We start from the raw sequence: 17,278 nt of genomic DNA, 5'->3' as shown, positions 1-17,278 counted from the left end.
CAGTTACTTTTTTATTGATTTCATGATTACATATTGACACAACAGCAATACATCATTCATAATTTATTGATTCTCCCTAATTTCTATTTTTCATCTTTTGAATGTTCCTTTCTAAAACAGCCTAATATACATTCAGTAAGTCCTCCAGTTTTCTGGACATTATTAACACAAAGACCAATCACTAGTCAGGTGGATGTAATTAAACAAATTTGAGAGGCCACTCAGCATAATTTCAGTTTTAAGAAGAGGTTTCTCATCTCAACATTTTAACAATGCATCAACTATTGATGAACACATTAATGTTCATTCACTGTCTTGGGAAGACTTTTGTCTTTCAAACACATTAAAATGCACAAATTCACGTAATGGTTCTTATCTACATTTAATGCAGGGATTGGGATTCACAAACGTTTTTTTGTCAGCAAAACCTCTTTCGCCCAATCTATTTAGTTGGACTACCCCTGAGATTTAAGGTAATATTTATGCATTTAGCAGAATTTTTTTTCATGCATTTAGCAGACGCTTTTATCCAAAGTTTTATATACAGTTATATACAGTTTTTACCTAACATGTTTTCCCTGAGAAATGATGATTTTAATTACATTTTCCGCCATTATATTACTGTTTTACGAGTCAGCGATAAAGACTGAAACAAATGCACTGAGCAAATCAACAGATGAAAGGATAGTAGGACAAAGATGTGGCTTTTCAATTTAATGTTTTATTGTGAATATGAGATTAATCTGAAGAAAGAATGCAGGTAATCACAATCGCTCAGTAATCTATCTCATAATTCCCGACTCCACATAATTCAGAGAGCTTTTAATACAGTGATACAAGTTTTTAATGAAGCCACTGAAGTCGGTTCTAAAGTGACATTTTCGAATTAGTGAAGGAGGCTTGAGCTCAGCTGTTAAACTGTCGACCTGAGATTTTGTCAAGGTTTAGTGATTTTTGGTTAGATAAGTATCAGTATTTACAAAGATTTTGTAGGCTAATTAATTAATATTTTATTCAATGTACTTCAATAAATGTTTAATGTTGCAATCTTACCGGTTCATTTATATGTGTGTGTGTGTGTGTGTGTGTGTGAGAGAGAGAGAGAGAGAGAGAGACCCTTTTTTTTATTTCTTCCATTTATTGATTGTGTCTATTTTGCACTCCTGATATTTTGGAGAGTCACCCCCTTGATTGCTGCACATTTTTTTCCTGACCAGTGGCTGACTTGTAGTTTGTACCATCAAAAGATGAGAGTTTTCAAATTTTTTCGTATTTCCCATTCATTTCCTATGTCGGTCATTTTTGACCGCGAAGAAGGTAATTCACAAACGTTGACTCTTTAACATATCCAAATCATGTCCATTATTTTTTGGTGTGTTCATATTGCTAATATGACAAAAGTCACCAAGTGTCATCTCATTCTGATGAAGCTACGATTTTTTACATTTCATAATATAAAATTTTTCGGTCAAAAATGACCGAAGAGGGCCAGAGGGTTAACGAGAACTTTGTTATGTTGCGCAAGTCAGGACGCCACTGCGCCTTCGTTGTTACAGTAAGGACAGTGTTGTTTGCTCTTACATTATCTACAGCAGTCCTCGCTTATTTGAAGTTATATACATACAATACTTGTTGACGTTATGAGTGAATTGACGACCTGCACAGAGGGAGAGTTCTATGAGGGGCATTTTGACTCGCGAGCGTATGTGAAGAATTTTTATTCCTGCCCTCGCGGTCACGCTGACGAGAAGGACTTCCTTACTTTCGTTTTGAAATGCCTTAGTGGAGTTTTCTCAGCGGGTAAGTAATCCTATCAATCATTAGAAAAGCTAGATGTTCTATTTTAACTAAATAATGTTGACACAAATGTTTGTTTTTAAAGGAGAACATAAAGGCAAGCTGCTGATCGATGTGGGCAGTGGACCCTCGATCCACTCCGTCATCAGCGCCTTGCGACCATTATGACGAGATCGTGCTCTCTGATTTCGCAAATGACAATCGTAGAGAAATTGAAAAATGGCTGAATAATCTAGAAGGCAGTTTAGATTGGAAACCTATATTGCAGCACGTTTGTGAACTGGAGGGCAAAAGGTAAGGTCATTTTATTTCGATATTGTTTATTGGGTGCGTGTGTGTTTAACAATAATAATAATAATCCATTTTAAAAGGATAATTGCTTATTATCCCATGTTTCCCCAAAGATTTCTGAGTTTACATCTTGTAAATGTAACTTTTTTTCCCTCAGAATTATGAGTTTACAGTTTCCTTACAATTACATCTCACAAATTAGACCTCTTTCTCTGCTTGTTTTATTAGATTTGTTATGATAATCATTATAGATCATACTATGTTGACATTGTTTACTTTAGAAAAAAACATATGTTTAATTGCTTAATTGCACAAGGGAGGTGGAAATCCCATTTTGAACTTTGAATTGAAATGCATGTTCTTTTGCCTTGCCAAGACTAATTGCACTGCTAAAACTGTTAAGTTGAAGAAACACCAATTATAAATATGACAGAGCCTACATTTTAAACAGCAAGTTCTTAAAACACTTCTTTGTATTTTGTTCTTAAATATTTATCTTTTAATTCATCTTTGAACTGTAGCCCGTCCGATTTGGAGGCTACACTGAAGCAACGAGTCAAGAAAGTTTTAAAATGTGATGTCCGGTTGGAGAATCCATTCTCTCCACACACACTGGAACCAGCTGACTGTGTCACTACATCCCTGTGTCTGGAAGCAGCATGCAAAGACATTCAAACATACTGTCACGCTTTACATGGACTGACCAAACTTTTGCGTCCTGGTGGACTTTTGGTAATGATTGGTGTTCTGGGCGAAAGCTTCTACAAGGTAAATGATAAGCGCTTTTCTTGTCTTAGACTGAGTCAGGATAATATTGAGGAAGCGCTCCGTGGTTTAGGCCTCTCAATCCTCGAGTTTAATTTACTGCCTGCAGAAGACAGAGAGGGCAACTCTGTGTCTGACTTTGAGGCAGTTTTTCATCTTGTAGCGAGAAAACCCTCTGAGTGACAGATCAAACAGGAATTTATACAACAACAAAACCAAAATAAATCCATTTTCATAGCCTATGATTTTTCTGCTTGTTAATAAATCCACTGTAGAAGTTTTGGCATTTTAGATGAATACGGCATGCATGAATCTTAAAAACGTTGAATGGGTTTTAGAATGTAAGGCTTTTTAAAAGATGCATAATAAAAATAGTTTTTTTTTTTTAAATGTACTATTAAAGTATTAAAATTTTAAATAAAAACATTACTATGAAATCGATTTCATTATTTATGTTCTTTACACACATACAAAAAAAAAGGGTTTCATCTGTGCACTTGGGTATATTAGAGAATTCATCCAAACATTCCTCTCTATGAACCATTTAAATAATATACCACAAAGGAAATAAACCAAGACCAAGTTAGTATAGTACTGTACAGTAAGACTTCATGTCATGAGACCATCTGCTTTGTATCAGAGTAAGTGTTCCAGATTGAAACAAGTGAACTGTAAATGATTGGATCTTGCTCTCTAGCAGAAATTTGTGATTCTCATAGACTTTCAACACGAACACTACTGTCATTCATTGATTAAAACACTTAATAGTCTGATTTTCCTCATTATACATTATAGATTTAACAATGGTGTTTGATTCAATTTAGTTTTAGACCCAGTTTTTTCCCCATTTTTTTCCCCATCATCTCTCATGAACTGAAGTCAACATTTTAAGTAAGCTTCAATATCCGTCTGTTCCTCATACAATATGGCTTTGGAAAACTTTCTTCCTTATCGAGTTGTTATTCGGTTTAAAAAATATTGAAACCGGTGGCCAAGACCTTGATCAAAATCTCACATTTTGTCTTTTCATATGGGTTTAGAACAACATGAGGGTGAGTGAATAATGCCATTTTGATTTTTGAGTGAACTATCCCTTTAAGGAGACTGGTGAAATCATTCAAAAGTCACTGAACATTCAATATTTATGCTAAATAAAACATATTTACACTCTGATAGTTTGATATTGCAGATACTGTATATAAGGTGGTAGTTCATACAGTAAACAGAGAAACCTGCTGAAGTTTTGTGCATGTAAAAGAGATCCTTTATCAATTTTTCAGTGCAGATTCAAACATTCCACTCTGAACTATTTAATTTCACTATATCTTGAATTGAATCCACAGTTAAATTTTTTGTGATATAAGTGACAGTGGGGTAAGGTGTGTGCTGTAGATGAATGGAGTGACTCAAAAAATAAATTTACAAGTGCCAGTCATATACAGCTGCCTGCAGGGTCTAAAGCAGGGATCAGGAACCTTTTCGGCATGACTTGCCATTTTAAATTCTTCTGATTAAGCACTGTGCCAACTATGGAAGACTGTTTCCACCACTGAATAAACAATAAAACAAGGTACATTAATTTTTATCAGATTTGTGTGATATAAACTCAAAAGTCAGAACTGCGACTTTATATCTCGCAATTCTGACTTTATTTCTCAGAATTCTAAGAAATAAAGTCTGAATTTTTAGATAAAGTCAGTCACAATTACCTTGTTTTATTTATTTTTTTATTCAGTGGCAGAAACGGGCTTCCATAGCCAACATCCAAAATGGTAATTGCAACTTCTTACAATTTAGGGCCAGTGGTTTTCAATGGTATTGCAGGTGGGTCGTAAATTACTATTAAAAGAAATAATAATATTGTTAATATATGTAAAAATGTCTAAGTCATAACATATTAACATCATTACATATATATAATTAAATAAATAAAAGAATCTATATTAAACTGTAACTATGCTTCCACTATTTGAGCTCGCTGATTGGTTTAAGAATAAACCACCAATTTATCGTAGATATTTTTGCTGCATATGCTACAGAACAACAAATTCAAACATGCATAAATGGCTGTCAACAATTTCCGTCCTGACTGCTTGCTCCACTGTCTACCCGCTGCCGAGCTCTGCCTGGATCTGCTTTTCCCGTTTTGCTGAGCAGTGCCAGCCAGAGTTATTTTCGGTTCATTGCCAGTACATTCATTAAAGACAGTTAACAATCTAGCTAAGTTATTAACCCAACAATAGCAGAGTCAGTTACTTTTTTTGCAGTGGGACACGCAAACATATGTGTTTGGCTGTGTGGACCGCGAGTTGAAAAAGGTTGGGAACCACTGCTTTAGGCTTTTTCCAATTGTAAATTAACATCTTGGAGAAAAAAAAAAAAGTTGCAATTACCCCAAATGTTTTTTTTTGACAGGAACAAGCTTCCAAATCTTTAGACAAGAATACAAAAAAAAAAAAAAGGAAATAACACATTTATCAACAGTTAAACCAATGTTCATATTTTATATATAAAAGTCTAAATGGTGTCATGTCATTTTCTTACAAGGTTACAGATGCTGTCTGTCCATGTTTACAATGACAAAATACATAAACCTGCATAATAACTGCTGCTTGTCCACGTTTCAGCTGAAGTGTTCATGATCAGTTTTCCACCACTACTCATTCATTATATTCTCCTCATCGCCTCCGGAGTCCACTGACACCTCCTCCTCCTCTTCCTCTTCCTCATCACTGAGGGATTCTGCTGCTGTTCTTTTCATCCCTCTCTGTTTAGACAGAGCAGCGGCGTAACGAATGTTGTAGATGTTCCAGTCGCAACTGGGAAGAAAACAAATGTTCCATTTAAACTTGACAGATAAACAAACATGGTTTCGGTTTTAGAATTAGAGTTTTATGGCCATATCAGCAACAATGGTTATACATCAACAATATCTTCCTTTTTAGAATTCAGTCAAGCTTACAGTTTGGACAGATCATCACTGTGTCTTTGGATGCTCTTCAGCAGCTGCTGTACAGTAGGCAACACAGCTCCAGATCTGAAAAGGAGATATACAAGCAGTCATACAGTGCTCATCAACAACAGATAAAACAATGCAAAATAGGACATTAATCATTTTCCTTACGTTTCTGTACAAACCAGCAGGGAAAGAAGTATAACCTCCAAAAAATATTTGTGGTCAAAAAATAAATACACTTATTCTATACCTTCCCCCCATTAGTAAAAAAAAAAGAATAAAAAAAGAATAATTATAATAATTATATATATATATATATATATATATATATATATATATATATTTTTTTTTTTTTTTTTTTTTTTTTTTTTTTTTTACAACAACTGAAAATCAAATATATGACATTGTATGCTTTTAATTTTTTTTTAATATGTTTAAAACTAGCTAATTTATCAATGGTATGATAAAGTGATGTAACAGCTAATTCGGTCTCTATGCATATCATTTTTGCCAAACGGCAATTTAGGGGAAATATAGTATAAGCAAATATAGTATAAGAATTGGAAAACTTGGATTGGATAACCAGTGAGAGCTCATTCTGAAAAGAGCTTTGCTTTTGCTGCTGACCGGTTCTTGAGCTTTTGTCCATGTAAGGTGAGCAGACACTGAGCCCAGCTGAGGTAGAACTCCAGGTGGTTGGACTTCTCCAAAGTTGAGGCCACAAAGTTCAGAAGCTTATCCACATACACATCTGGCAGGGAGCTACAAATCACCCGAACTAAAAGATCAAACAATAATATGAAAAGAATGATATCAAAATTATGTAGTTTGAATATGACAAGAAATTATTTGACAATTTTAGGAGGGAACATACTTTGGTCATAAGGAACTGCCTCCAGAACCTCTCTTATGAGTGGCATTTCATTTAGCCGAAAAGACAGCAAAATGGCCGATGCCCACTCTTTTTTCCTCATCTGCTGCCGTATGCTTGCTGGCGTGACATCCATGTCTAGATCATAGGGGTCAAACACCAGTGAGGCGTCAAGAGAGTAGATCAGCAAGCCTTCAGTGGAGGCTGCTGCCCAACTGCGCCCTGAATGGAGAAGTAGGCCAAAACATCATCAGTCCATATTCAATAAAAATGTCATAATAAACATGATTCTGAATAGTTAAATATTCTGAAATCAATGTGTTGTGCTGAAAAGAGAAAAACTCTACCAGTAGGTGAAAAGCAGAGAGAGCTAACACGGATCTCTGGTTTGAAGCGTCTGGAGCTCATATCACCTGACAGATGAGGAGAGACAGGCATAAGAGTTGCATGCAAAAGCCAGTATACATTATATATCCAGTAATACATTCAATGCTCTTAAAAACAAAATGCTCGTCTACACTGATAGGATTAATCAGTGAGATGTGGACTCACCTTTCTTGACCCCAGGAAGACTGAGCGCCACTCCGTCTCCATCCCCTGTGCCTTCATCCACTAAAGAGAGACTACCAAACTCAGTCATCTTACGCCTGTCGAGGAACTCCTGAGAAAAGAACAACATGGCAGAAAGACTTCAGAAGCTAGAGTAAAATAATTATGACATGCTAATTCAGTGAATGTACTGCATGATTGCTGTTGATTTTTCCAGGTGATATAGGAAACTAAATTACAAAGGGGACGTGAACTGCATTTCCTGTGTTAGTATTTTTACATCAAAAACTGTCAATTTAGAAACAGAAGGACAGATTAAAACAATTCGTTTAAATGGGTGTCTTCTTTTCTGTCACCGATGGAGTTTTGGTTCCTTGCCGCCTCTGGCTTGATTAGTCGGGGATACTTAATTTCCAGCGATATCGTTGACTTGATTACACAGATGCTATTTAAACTGAACTGAGCTGGATGATGACATCACTGAATTCATGCGTGATGAATTTACCTTAACTGAAAATTAGTGTTTACTATTGTCCTATTGTACTGACAGACACACTATTTTCCTATACTGTAAAGCTGCTTTGACACAATCCATATTTTTTAAAAGTGCTATATAAATAAAGGTGACTTGCCTCGGCTTAAGTCTACAAAGTAAATGTCCACTGATGTGATGGCTAACATCTCTGCATATGAAAAATAAATGTGTAACACTTTTGAAAAATTGTACTATGTTGCTCTTTTAGAGCTGCCAAGATAAACTTATCATGAAAAATGTTGATTGCTGCATTAGGTTTAGATTTTTATTACATCTGATCACAGTCATGTCTACAGAGTATACAAGAACGCAATTATCTCACCACTACAACTCAGTTTCTGCACAATTACTAACATCCAGGGCCTAAACATAACCTGCCAATTTCCAAATAATCCATGAAATTATCCGAACAAATAATCTTTGTAGTTGTAGTCCAGTGATCATATGGCATTTCTCATGCCTGTTAATGTGCAGGCCAAAGAGCTGATTATGAAGTAGTAGGTGTTGATTTGTGTTAGCTCGATTTCCAAATAAAAACACCAAGTAGAAAATGAGTCATTTTGGGAGCTTGGTTTCAACAAAAGCAGTTTTTGGATTAATAAGGATGTTTTAAGTTCTAGAAAATACCGTATGCCTCTATATTTTTTATTAACATTTATGTGTCATAAATAATGATCAGAATACAATAAGCTATTAAAAAATCATATTCCCATTAACAAAATGGAAGCTTTGTGTTCTAGTTTATTTATGTCTGTTTCTGCAGTGAATACCGACAAATTTGCTAAATAAGTGTGTGTGTGTACCTCCATAGCGTCCAGAGAGAGATTACAGGAGATCTCAAACTTCTTCATTAGAACATGTTCCTTGATGTTATAAATGCACACAAACTTTGACTGGCCACCTGCAAGGATCGATTCACCATCTGCTGAGTAGCACAAGGAGGTGAAGGACCTACAAATCAGTTAAGAGGAAATAAGTGATTAATGCTGGTAATACATACAGTACATCTAGGTTCAGCAGGGAATATTCGGTTTATTGGGGTTAATCCAGCCAGTTGTTATCACAGAATAAAACCATAGGGGTTTATGAACATTATCCCAGTTACAACACAGCTGCTTACTGCTACATAAGTAAATAAGCCACAACATTTTCAACACATAAATAAAAATGAGGACATAAAACATTATTTGAGAAGAAAGCCTTTTAAATCTTACCAGATTATCATCATAAATCCATTACAGTGTAAGAAAAATAATTTACTTCAATATTTGCTTTAAAAATATACTCCAACAATGTTACCACAGGCCTAGTATTAAAACTGAAGTAATCCAGTTTCATTTTACTGTAAACACAGTCAAAAACTATTTACTAAATGGTGTAACTTTATGGTATATTTTTCAGAGTTGCTAATGATGACGGTTGTTATCAGGCAGTAAAATAGGTCTAGTATGCATGTATATGTGTGCGTATATATATATATATATATATATCTGTGACATACTTTCCCTTGGCAGACTGTTTAGCAGTGATCTTTTCGGTTTCTTTACGGCCCATCTGCAGGTCATGGCGGCCAGCGATAGAGCCAGTCTGTCCTCCAGTCTGAGGGTTCCAGAATGTGATTTCACCATCCAGAGAGGCAACTGCCAACTCCTGACCATCAGGACGATATGTAACAGCGAGTCCTGAATAAAGACAGGAGAAAGACATCTATATATATAACACATCCTTTTCATTCCAAACCACCTGCTCTTTTTTTTCCTCTCTAAACAGTTTTACATAAACCGGTCACTTGGGGAACTTGCCATCAGAGGTGAGCCGCAAGGTCTCTTTGGTCTGCCAGCTGTCCAGCATGTCCCACAGGCGGACTGTTTTGTCCCATGACACACTGGCGAGCACAGACTGGACTGGACTGAAGCACAAGTTGCTGACAGGACCCTCATGACCACTGAGCACCTACTCCAGCAGTAAAGAGTTACAAAGAATGCAATTACATATCAACTGTGAGGCTCAACAATGATTTTTGCACTGGAATGATTAGTCTTGGCTGAAAATGGACCAACAACCAAATATTAAGCCTATCTATAGGTTTGCCAATAACAGTCATTTCTAATATTCATCCATTTACAGTACAACAAACCATACTGTTTTTTTATTGACAAATGTATAACTATATACAAGGATGTTACACACTGCACTTGTCACATGATCAGAAACGAGCATCCTAATTCGGTGGTATCTGACCTCTAGCAGTCGTCCAGTCTGCATGGACCATAGGAAGATCTCAAAGGAGTCCTGAGAGCCGGCACACACCAACTCCCCACTACTGTCCAGCGCCAGAGAGGAGAACTGAGCCGGTCGTGGAGACGTCATGGTACGGAAGTTCCGGTACCTGAGAGAAGAGAATGAGAACAAAACGAGAATAAAGAGAGAGCAGAGTGTTCAGCAGTGCAGAATGTGCATAGGAAGCAGATTTCTTTTATTTTTTTTTATTCTTTAGAGTGCAAAAACATACAACATAGGGTGAACACAAAATGACAACAAAACACAAAAACAACAAAACAGCAATGATAGCAACAGCAATGAAAAGACAAATGAGTAAGTATTTAAATAGTAATAGCATGTATTACAATAATAATATTATTGTGATGACGACAACAGTAATAACAGTAATAACAACAATGGTGATACTAAAGATGGTGATGATAATATTTTGTGTTGACGAAAATAGTAATGTCAATAATAATAATAACATTTATATCAATAATAATAGTAACCGTAATAATAATAATAATAATAACAATAGTAATACTAAATATGGTGATGATAATATATGTAATAAAATATTATCATCATCATCGCCATCTTCAGCATTACTATTGTTATTATCACTATTGTTATTATTGTTGTTGTTTTTTTAATGTTATTATATTATTATTGATTTTACTATTGCTGTCAATACAAAATATCATCATCAAGATATATTTCTACAAGCAATACTTTTACAAGTCTACAAGAGAGCTATAAAATCAGAGAAATCTGCAAATAAATTGAGCGGTCTACTTACAAATCACAATCAACAGATTCAAAACTCATTCAACACTTTAATAATCAAATTTATCTTATTTATGATCACATTTATATTTACATGTTTATAATATTTATTTTACATGCCATAAGAGATTTAAAAAGAATATGAAAATAAAGGTTGAAGTAATAAACAGACCAGGAAACCCAAGCATGAAGTATTGTGCAACAGTGAGCACATGGTTGGAAATGGAGAAGTTGATACCTGTGCAGGTCAAATGCTCGAACAGTGCCATCTAGTGAGGCGCTGACCACCACAAAGCCACTGGAGTTGAAGGCAACATTAGTGACACTGCTGGAGTGTTCAGTGAACGTCACAAAACAGAGGCCACTGTTGGTATTCCACACTTTAACCTGGAAAGCAACAGTTTAATTGCATCTCTCTTATTTAATCCCAAGACAAAAACCTAGTGGTAGAAGACTTACCTTTCCATCATCCCCTCCAGTAACAAGATACTGACCATCAGGTGAATAAGCCAAAGAGTTCATGTTGTTGAAGTGTCCCTGCTGTTTGAACACATAGGACTCACTCTGCCATTCCCAGACCAGCAGCTGGCCCAGACCTTTAACACGGGATGGAAACAAGGCATTACAGCACAGGACAGCATAGTGTTGTGCTCCGATGAACAAACCTGGTTGAGAACAATACCTGAGCAGCCAAAGCCAATCCAGTCACCAGTGGGATTCATAGCAATGGTAGAAATCCTCTGATCTGAAATACTAGATGTGATATTATGCTACATTAGAATTCATTAATCAGTATGGAATAAAGCCACAATCACTTGTGGCTAAGACTGAAGATAAATGAAATACATAATACTCTAGTTGTAAGGGCTAGGAAAAAATCTAGCAATCTTCATCAAAGTCTTCTATATAATTTCTATAAAACACATCTTTCTATTGAATTGTCCTCGTGGGTTGCAAACAAAAACAAACATTGCGAACAGTGCAGTCTGATTCATCAAAAATATCTACTGGATATTTTTGACAAATATTCACTGGAAATATTACAAACCTGAGTGAGTGAATGAGGTCAAATTCTGGCAGCTCATGCAGGTGGAACGCTCCAGATGCGAAACCGGTCACGAGGATACGTGTCTTCTTGTGGAAAGCTGCAGCGGTCAACTTGTTGAAATCACCCGCCTTGTTAAAATAGTGCCTGCAATAAAAGACCGATTTAAAATGTAATTACAGAGACATTGGCGCTTTCGCCATGTTTTATAACCAGAACGTCGATCTTGGTGTGAACAAGTCTAAAGAAAAGACCCATAGATTGAAGAAATAATGAGAGTTTCAGAGGGAGGAAAAAAAAACTCACTTGCTCCTTTGAGAATAGCGGACATTTTTGATGCCTTCCACTTGTTTGGGTGTATCTGCGTTTCCTTTAATCACATCTCCTCTAGTCTCTCCATCCTCCCCTACAATATCCTCAATGTCATCATCTTCGTTGCTTTCCACTTCTTCTCTCTTTTTTTTCTCCTCCTCCATCTTCTTTCTCTCAGAGTATTTTGGGCCCTTCTGTAAGTCCTCGAGCTCAGTGTCACTTTCCCATACACACAAAGTGCCCTCTTGACTCACTGTGTACATCTGTGAAAACAAATGAAACCGCTTAAAAATGGCATATGTGAGGTTTGCCAGTACTGCAATGCAAAAACAAACTTAACATTCACTGTGCTACACAAACGCAGCAGACACTTTACAAACGTACATCTAAGCTGTCCTTCTCAAAGAAGCAGCCCACTATGATGTCCTTATGACCCCCCAGCGAGTAGTAGATGAGATTTGCCCATCTCTCTGCTCCAAAGATCCAAGTGGTCATGTCCTTACTGCCCACAGCAAAGCACCTAGTTATCAGCAAAGAAGAGCAAGAATTTAATCGGTCACATAAATACAGGGCATTCCCACCTGCACTGTTTGCAGTTCATTACATTTCAAACATACTACTATAGAAATCCATAGAAAAGTCAGGACTAGAGCATCATGTGGTAAACCAGTATTCAAAAATGATCGATCCCTAAAATGAACAGTTAAGCCAAAAATGTAAATGTTATAGTTAAACACATACTTAGACTTCGGGACATCAAAGATATAAGTGAGCTGGTTCCTTCATGGGACAGATTTGGAGAAATTTGGCATTACATCATTTACTCACCAATGGATCTTCTGCAGTGAATGGATTCCTTCAGAATGTGAGTTCAAATGGATAATAAAAACATCAAAATAATCCACAAGTAATCAACATGAGTGAGAAGCGAAAAGATAAGTGTTCCTAATGAACAAATCCATCAAGACATTTTTACTTCCAACCATTGTTTCCAATAAGAGGCCTTCTATTCATAATATTACTCTCTCTCGTTTAAAAGGCGTCTCGTCTGAATCAGGACATCCAACAGATCAAGCGAAAACAGGTCTAAACAAATATGTGGGTGGATTCTGATATGAGAGGACAACAGTGGATGGACTTTTTCACTAAGGAAAGTTATTACAGATTATGGACTTGTATTTTGTCCAGAAGCAATAGTTTGAAGTCATGTTGATACTTGTGGATTATTCTAATGTTTTTATCAGCTGTTTGGACTTTCATTCTGATGGCACTCATTCACAGCAAAGGATGCACTGGGGAGCAAACGATGTAATGCTACATTTCTCCAAATCTATTCCCATGAAGAAACAAACTCTACATCATGGATGGCCTAAGAGTGAAAACATTTAACAAATTTTCATTTTAGGCTGAAATATTCCTTTAAAATTGCAAGGAAGTAGAAAATGCACAATAAAACAGTGAATGCTTTTTGCTGCAGAATCCATACATTTAAGGATACGGGGAAAAAAAAAATCTGTTACGCACTTGGAATCATCTGTCCAGTCGATACATGTCGTCTCATCAAATGGCCCATAATAACTCTTGTCTAAAGCAAACGCATTAAACTCTCGGTTTCTTCCAGGTGCATGATACATTAGAGCCACGTTTTCCTTGGTTATCACAAACCTCCTTTAAAGAAACAAAGGAACAAGACCAGGGAAAATGTAATAAGAGCTGTTCATGCATAAAATCATATTGCAAAGTTAATATGAGCTGTGTGTAATAGCTGACCTTCCATCAGGGGAGAAGGACACGCTGTGAACAGGACTGTGGAAGTGATGATGGTGAAGTACTGCCCGAGTGACCAAACTGACCAGTATGGCTGCTCCATCTGAAACACATTAATCAAACACTAAATTCTCTCATCAGCAAAAAAACTAACCACCAACCTGTATAGATCACCATACTTGGCCACAACTTCTCTTTACTTCACTTGGTTTCCTTTACAGATTATATTATTATTGAAAATTAAATTAAAATATTAGCATCAAATCCTCCATATATCTCAAGCAGCATTTACTTGAGCATGTTCCAAAGAGTAAATTAATACGGCTATACAATACAGATTGTTTCAAAAGAGTAGCACCGTAGTGATAAATAGGAAAACAGCAGAATTAATTATGGAAACAGTTCAGATTCTGCTGTTAAGGAGCTCTATAAAACAATAGTGTCATTATTCAGTGTTCATTTGATTCAGTTCAATAACTGAAGTGTTGTTGTTGCAAAATCCAATTCAGGTTAAAGCAGCTCTACAGACAATAATGTGCTTCACTGGAAACAAGGAAATCTGACCTTCTGTACAAAGAATGACAAATTTGCTAACTTGATTGTTGACACAGAAAAGGTGAATATAATTTCTAATATGAAATTTCATTAGCTAAAATTATGACAAAAAGTGTGCACATCAAACAGTTAAAAAGCTCAACCAAAAAATCTATAATAATAATGGTCTTGAAATGTCACTGCTAGTGAGAAATCATAATGATTATTCCAACTATGGATTTTGTTGTTGTTGTTGTTGTTTTTGTGATTAACATTTTACATCACAGCCTTTTCATAATCCTTAACTTTTCGGCGGCAATGGCTCAGTGGTTCATGTAGGTTGTCTACAAACCGGAAGGTTGGTGGTTCGATCCCCGGCTCCACCTGACCAAGTGTCGAGGTGTCCTTGAGCAAGACACCTAACCCCAGCTGCTCCCGACGAGCTGGATGGCGCCTTGTATGGCAGACACCGCCGTCGGTGTGTGAATGTGTGTGTGAATGTGAGGCAAAATTGTAAAGCGCTTTGGATGGCCATGTGGTCTGTTGAAAGCGCTATATAAATGCAGTCCATTTACCATTTGGGGAAGTCGTGGCCTAATGGTTAGAGGGTTGGACTCCCAATCGAAGGGTTGTGAGTTCTAGTCTCGGGCCGGACGGAATTGTGGGTGGGGGTAGTGCATGAACAGCTCTCTCTCCACCTTCAATACCACGACTTAGGTGCCCTTGAGCAAGGCATCTAACCCCCAACTGCTCCCCGGGCGCCGCAGCATAAATGGCTGCCTACTGCTCCGGGTGTGTGCTCACAGTGTGTGTGTGTGCATTTCGGATGGGTTAAATGCAGAGCACAAATTCTGAGTATGGTCACCATACTTGGCTGAATGTCACTTCACTTTCACTTTTGGGTTTAAATTAGATGAAATTATATTCAAAATGGTCTCCAGAATACAATAATGCTTATTACAGGGGGAAAAACAGTGCATGGTGAATTGTATACTTTTCCATACCTTCATCTATAAGTATGGCAAGATTCCCATCCGGAGAGATTCCCAAACAGCTGATATTCTTTGTGGTGGACACTGGTAAGGTTTCTGATTTGTTACTGAAAAAAAAAACCGGATTGAACATTTCCTCAGTTGAAAACAGACTAACTTTCACTTGCTAATAAGACCGCACAATGAAATTAGGGATATTATGAAAAGGACTGATACTCACTTTTTCAGATCAAAGACTGAGATGCGGTTGCCAACAGGACTGATGACAGAATTCCCATCTTTAGAGAAACACAGGTTCCCGTGGCGATAAAATGACCCTAATAAGTTGGAAAACTAGGCGAAAATACGAACACGCTAAATTAAAATATTCACTCAGATACATTCGGTTTTAAAACAAACAATCTGCTTTTTTTTATTTGCTTGATTATAAATATTTTTGTCACAATAAAAGAAGCAGGCAGTCTCACACAAATGTCTAATAAAAAAAGTAATACAAATTATTCACGAGAAGAACATCAAAAGTTAGTGTCTGTAATACCTTGTATGCGAACTTCATGTTTTCTGAGATGTTATATTACAAATTATCCATTAAATATCATGCGTCCTGCGCTCCACACGTGAAAAAATTACAAATACGTGAACGCACATGGGCTCAAAAACACTTCCGGGTCAATACCAGACTAAAAGCACCCAGCTTCGTCACATAAAAGTCTCCCAAAGGTTATGTTTCTTCTTCTTATTTGGTATTTTATTGGCAGCTTCTAGGTTACCGCCACCGACTGGACTGGAGTGTGGAACAAGATTTATGCGTTATCTACGATTGGGGAGGGGAAGGGGACAAAAAAATAAAAATAAAATAAAATCCCCTATATATATATATACTGATAAATGGTTGGTTACTCTTTTCTTAAATATAAAATTCACACCTTGGAATATATACTGTTCCTCGATCCATCTGTAAATAAAGTCATTGACTGTGGGAGATGTTTCACAAAATACTTCTGGAGTCTGGACTGGACTATATACCATATCATAAGTCGATTATAATTGTCTTTCAGTTCCTGCTGTATAAAGTCAACATCTGGCCAGGGGAATAACCAGAGATATGGGGATTGAGGAAATTGATGGTTATTTGTCTTCTTTGGAAGAATATGTTTATGAAGGTTGTATCTCAAAGGTTATTGCAGGTATATAATAAAAAAAATATTTAATAAAATATTGTATCAATATAGCTACGAACGGTGGAGAAAAAAAGACAGAATTTTAATATAAGCAATACATTTCACTCTTAATGCGTTTTAATTGATCATTTATAGATATAAAGCAACCACCTTTTTATGTATTAAAAAAAACACGTACACACATCTAAGCTGTTATGTTGGTCCCTGCTTATATGAATAAAGTTTGTGCATGAAATGAAAAGTTAGTCTAACGTGTCCACCAGATGGTGTCTTGGCGCGATGCTGAAATAATTTCAACGTAAACTCAAAAAAGAAATAAAGAAAAGACAAATGATAGATTCATTAATCTCGTTATCTTAACTTCTGTCTTTCTGTTTGGGAATATCTCTGATTAAAACGAATAATTCTGATAATATTACATTCCTCTGACCTGACCCTGTTCTGTTCTCCGAGAGAAGAGAGAAGTGACGTCAGCGCTTGATTAGCATATCTCCCTCTATATATTTCATTCTTGCGCATTGGCGCTCTACAGTACTGCAACGCACTTCAGCAGAAGACTTCAAACTGTAATCCGTCTACAAAGGTACGTGTTTGAGAGTTTTAGAGATGAAATAATGCTGTTGGTGTCGTGT

General features: G+C 36.5%; 2 protein-coding genes across 2 annotated transcripts; one reads left to right on the top strand and one right to left on the bottom strand.

Moving 5' to 3' along the window:
• The first annotated feature begins 1,508 nt into the window (after positions 1 to 1,508).
• On the top strand, positions 1,509 to 3,288 carry LOC113105512 (nicotinamide N-methyltransferase-like). The gene is given in 4 exon segments (XM_026266600.1): positions 1,509 to 1,800; positions 1,883 to 1,950; positions 1,952 to 2,091; positions 2,610 to 3,288. Coding segments are annotated over 4 exon segments (795 nt in total). The 5' UTR covers positions 1,509 to 1,640; the 3' UTR covers positions 3,037 to 3,288.
• Positions 3,289 to 5,332: 2,044 nt separating this feature from the next.
• LOC113105505 (periodic tryptophan protein 2 homolog) lies at positions 5,333 to 16,162 on the bottom strand. The gene is made up of 21 exons (XM_026266586.1): positions 16,004 to 16,162; positions 15,686 to 15,798; positions 15,478 to 15,572; positions 13,943 to 14,042; positions 13,697 to 13,840; positions 12,557 to 12,692; positions 12,167 to 12,435; positions 11,864 to 12,007; positions 11,498 to 11,568; positions 11,275 to 11,411; positions 11,054 to 11,202; positions 10,006 to 10,153; positions 9,567 to 9,717; positions 9,266 to 9,446; positions 8,568 to 8,715; positions 7,233 to 7,341; positions 7,028 to 7,093; positions 6,684 to 6,902; positions 6,437 to 6,587; positions 5,816 to 5,890; positions 5,333 to 5,672 (listed from the first exon to the last, which is right to left on the bottom strand). Exons 1-21 carry the CDS (start codon positions 16,019 to 16,021, stop codon positions 5,510 to 5,512), a joined length of 2,787 nt encoding a protein of 928 aa, XP_026122371.1. The 5' UTR covers positions 16,022 to 16,162; the 3' UTR covers positions 5,333 to 5,509.
• Positions 16,163 to 17,278: the final 1,116 nt, after the last annotated feature.

The sequence above is a fragment of the Carassius auratus genome, chromosome 1 (assembly GCF_003368295.1).
Source record: "Carassius auratus strain Wakin chromosome 1, ASM336829v1, whole genome shotgun sequence".
Taxonomy (NCBI): Eukaryota; Metazoa; Chordata; class Actinopteri; order Cypriniformes; family Cyprinidae; genus Carassius; species Carassius auratus.
This window is presented reverse-complemented; position numbering and strand designations above follow the sequence as displayed.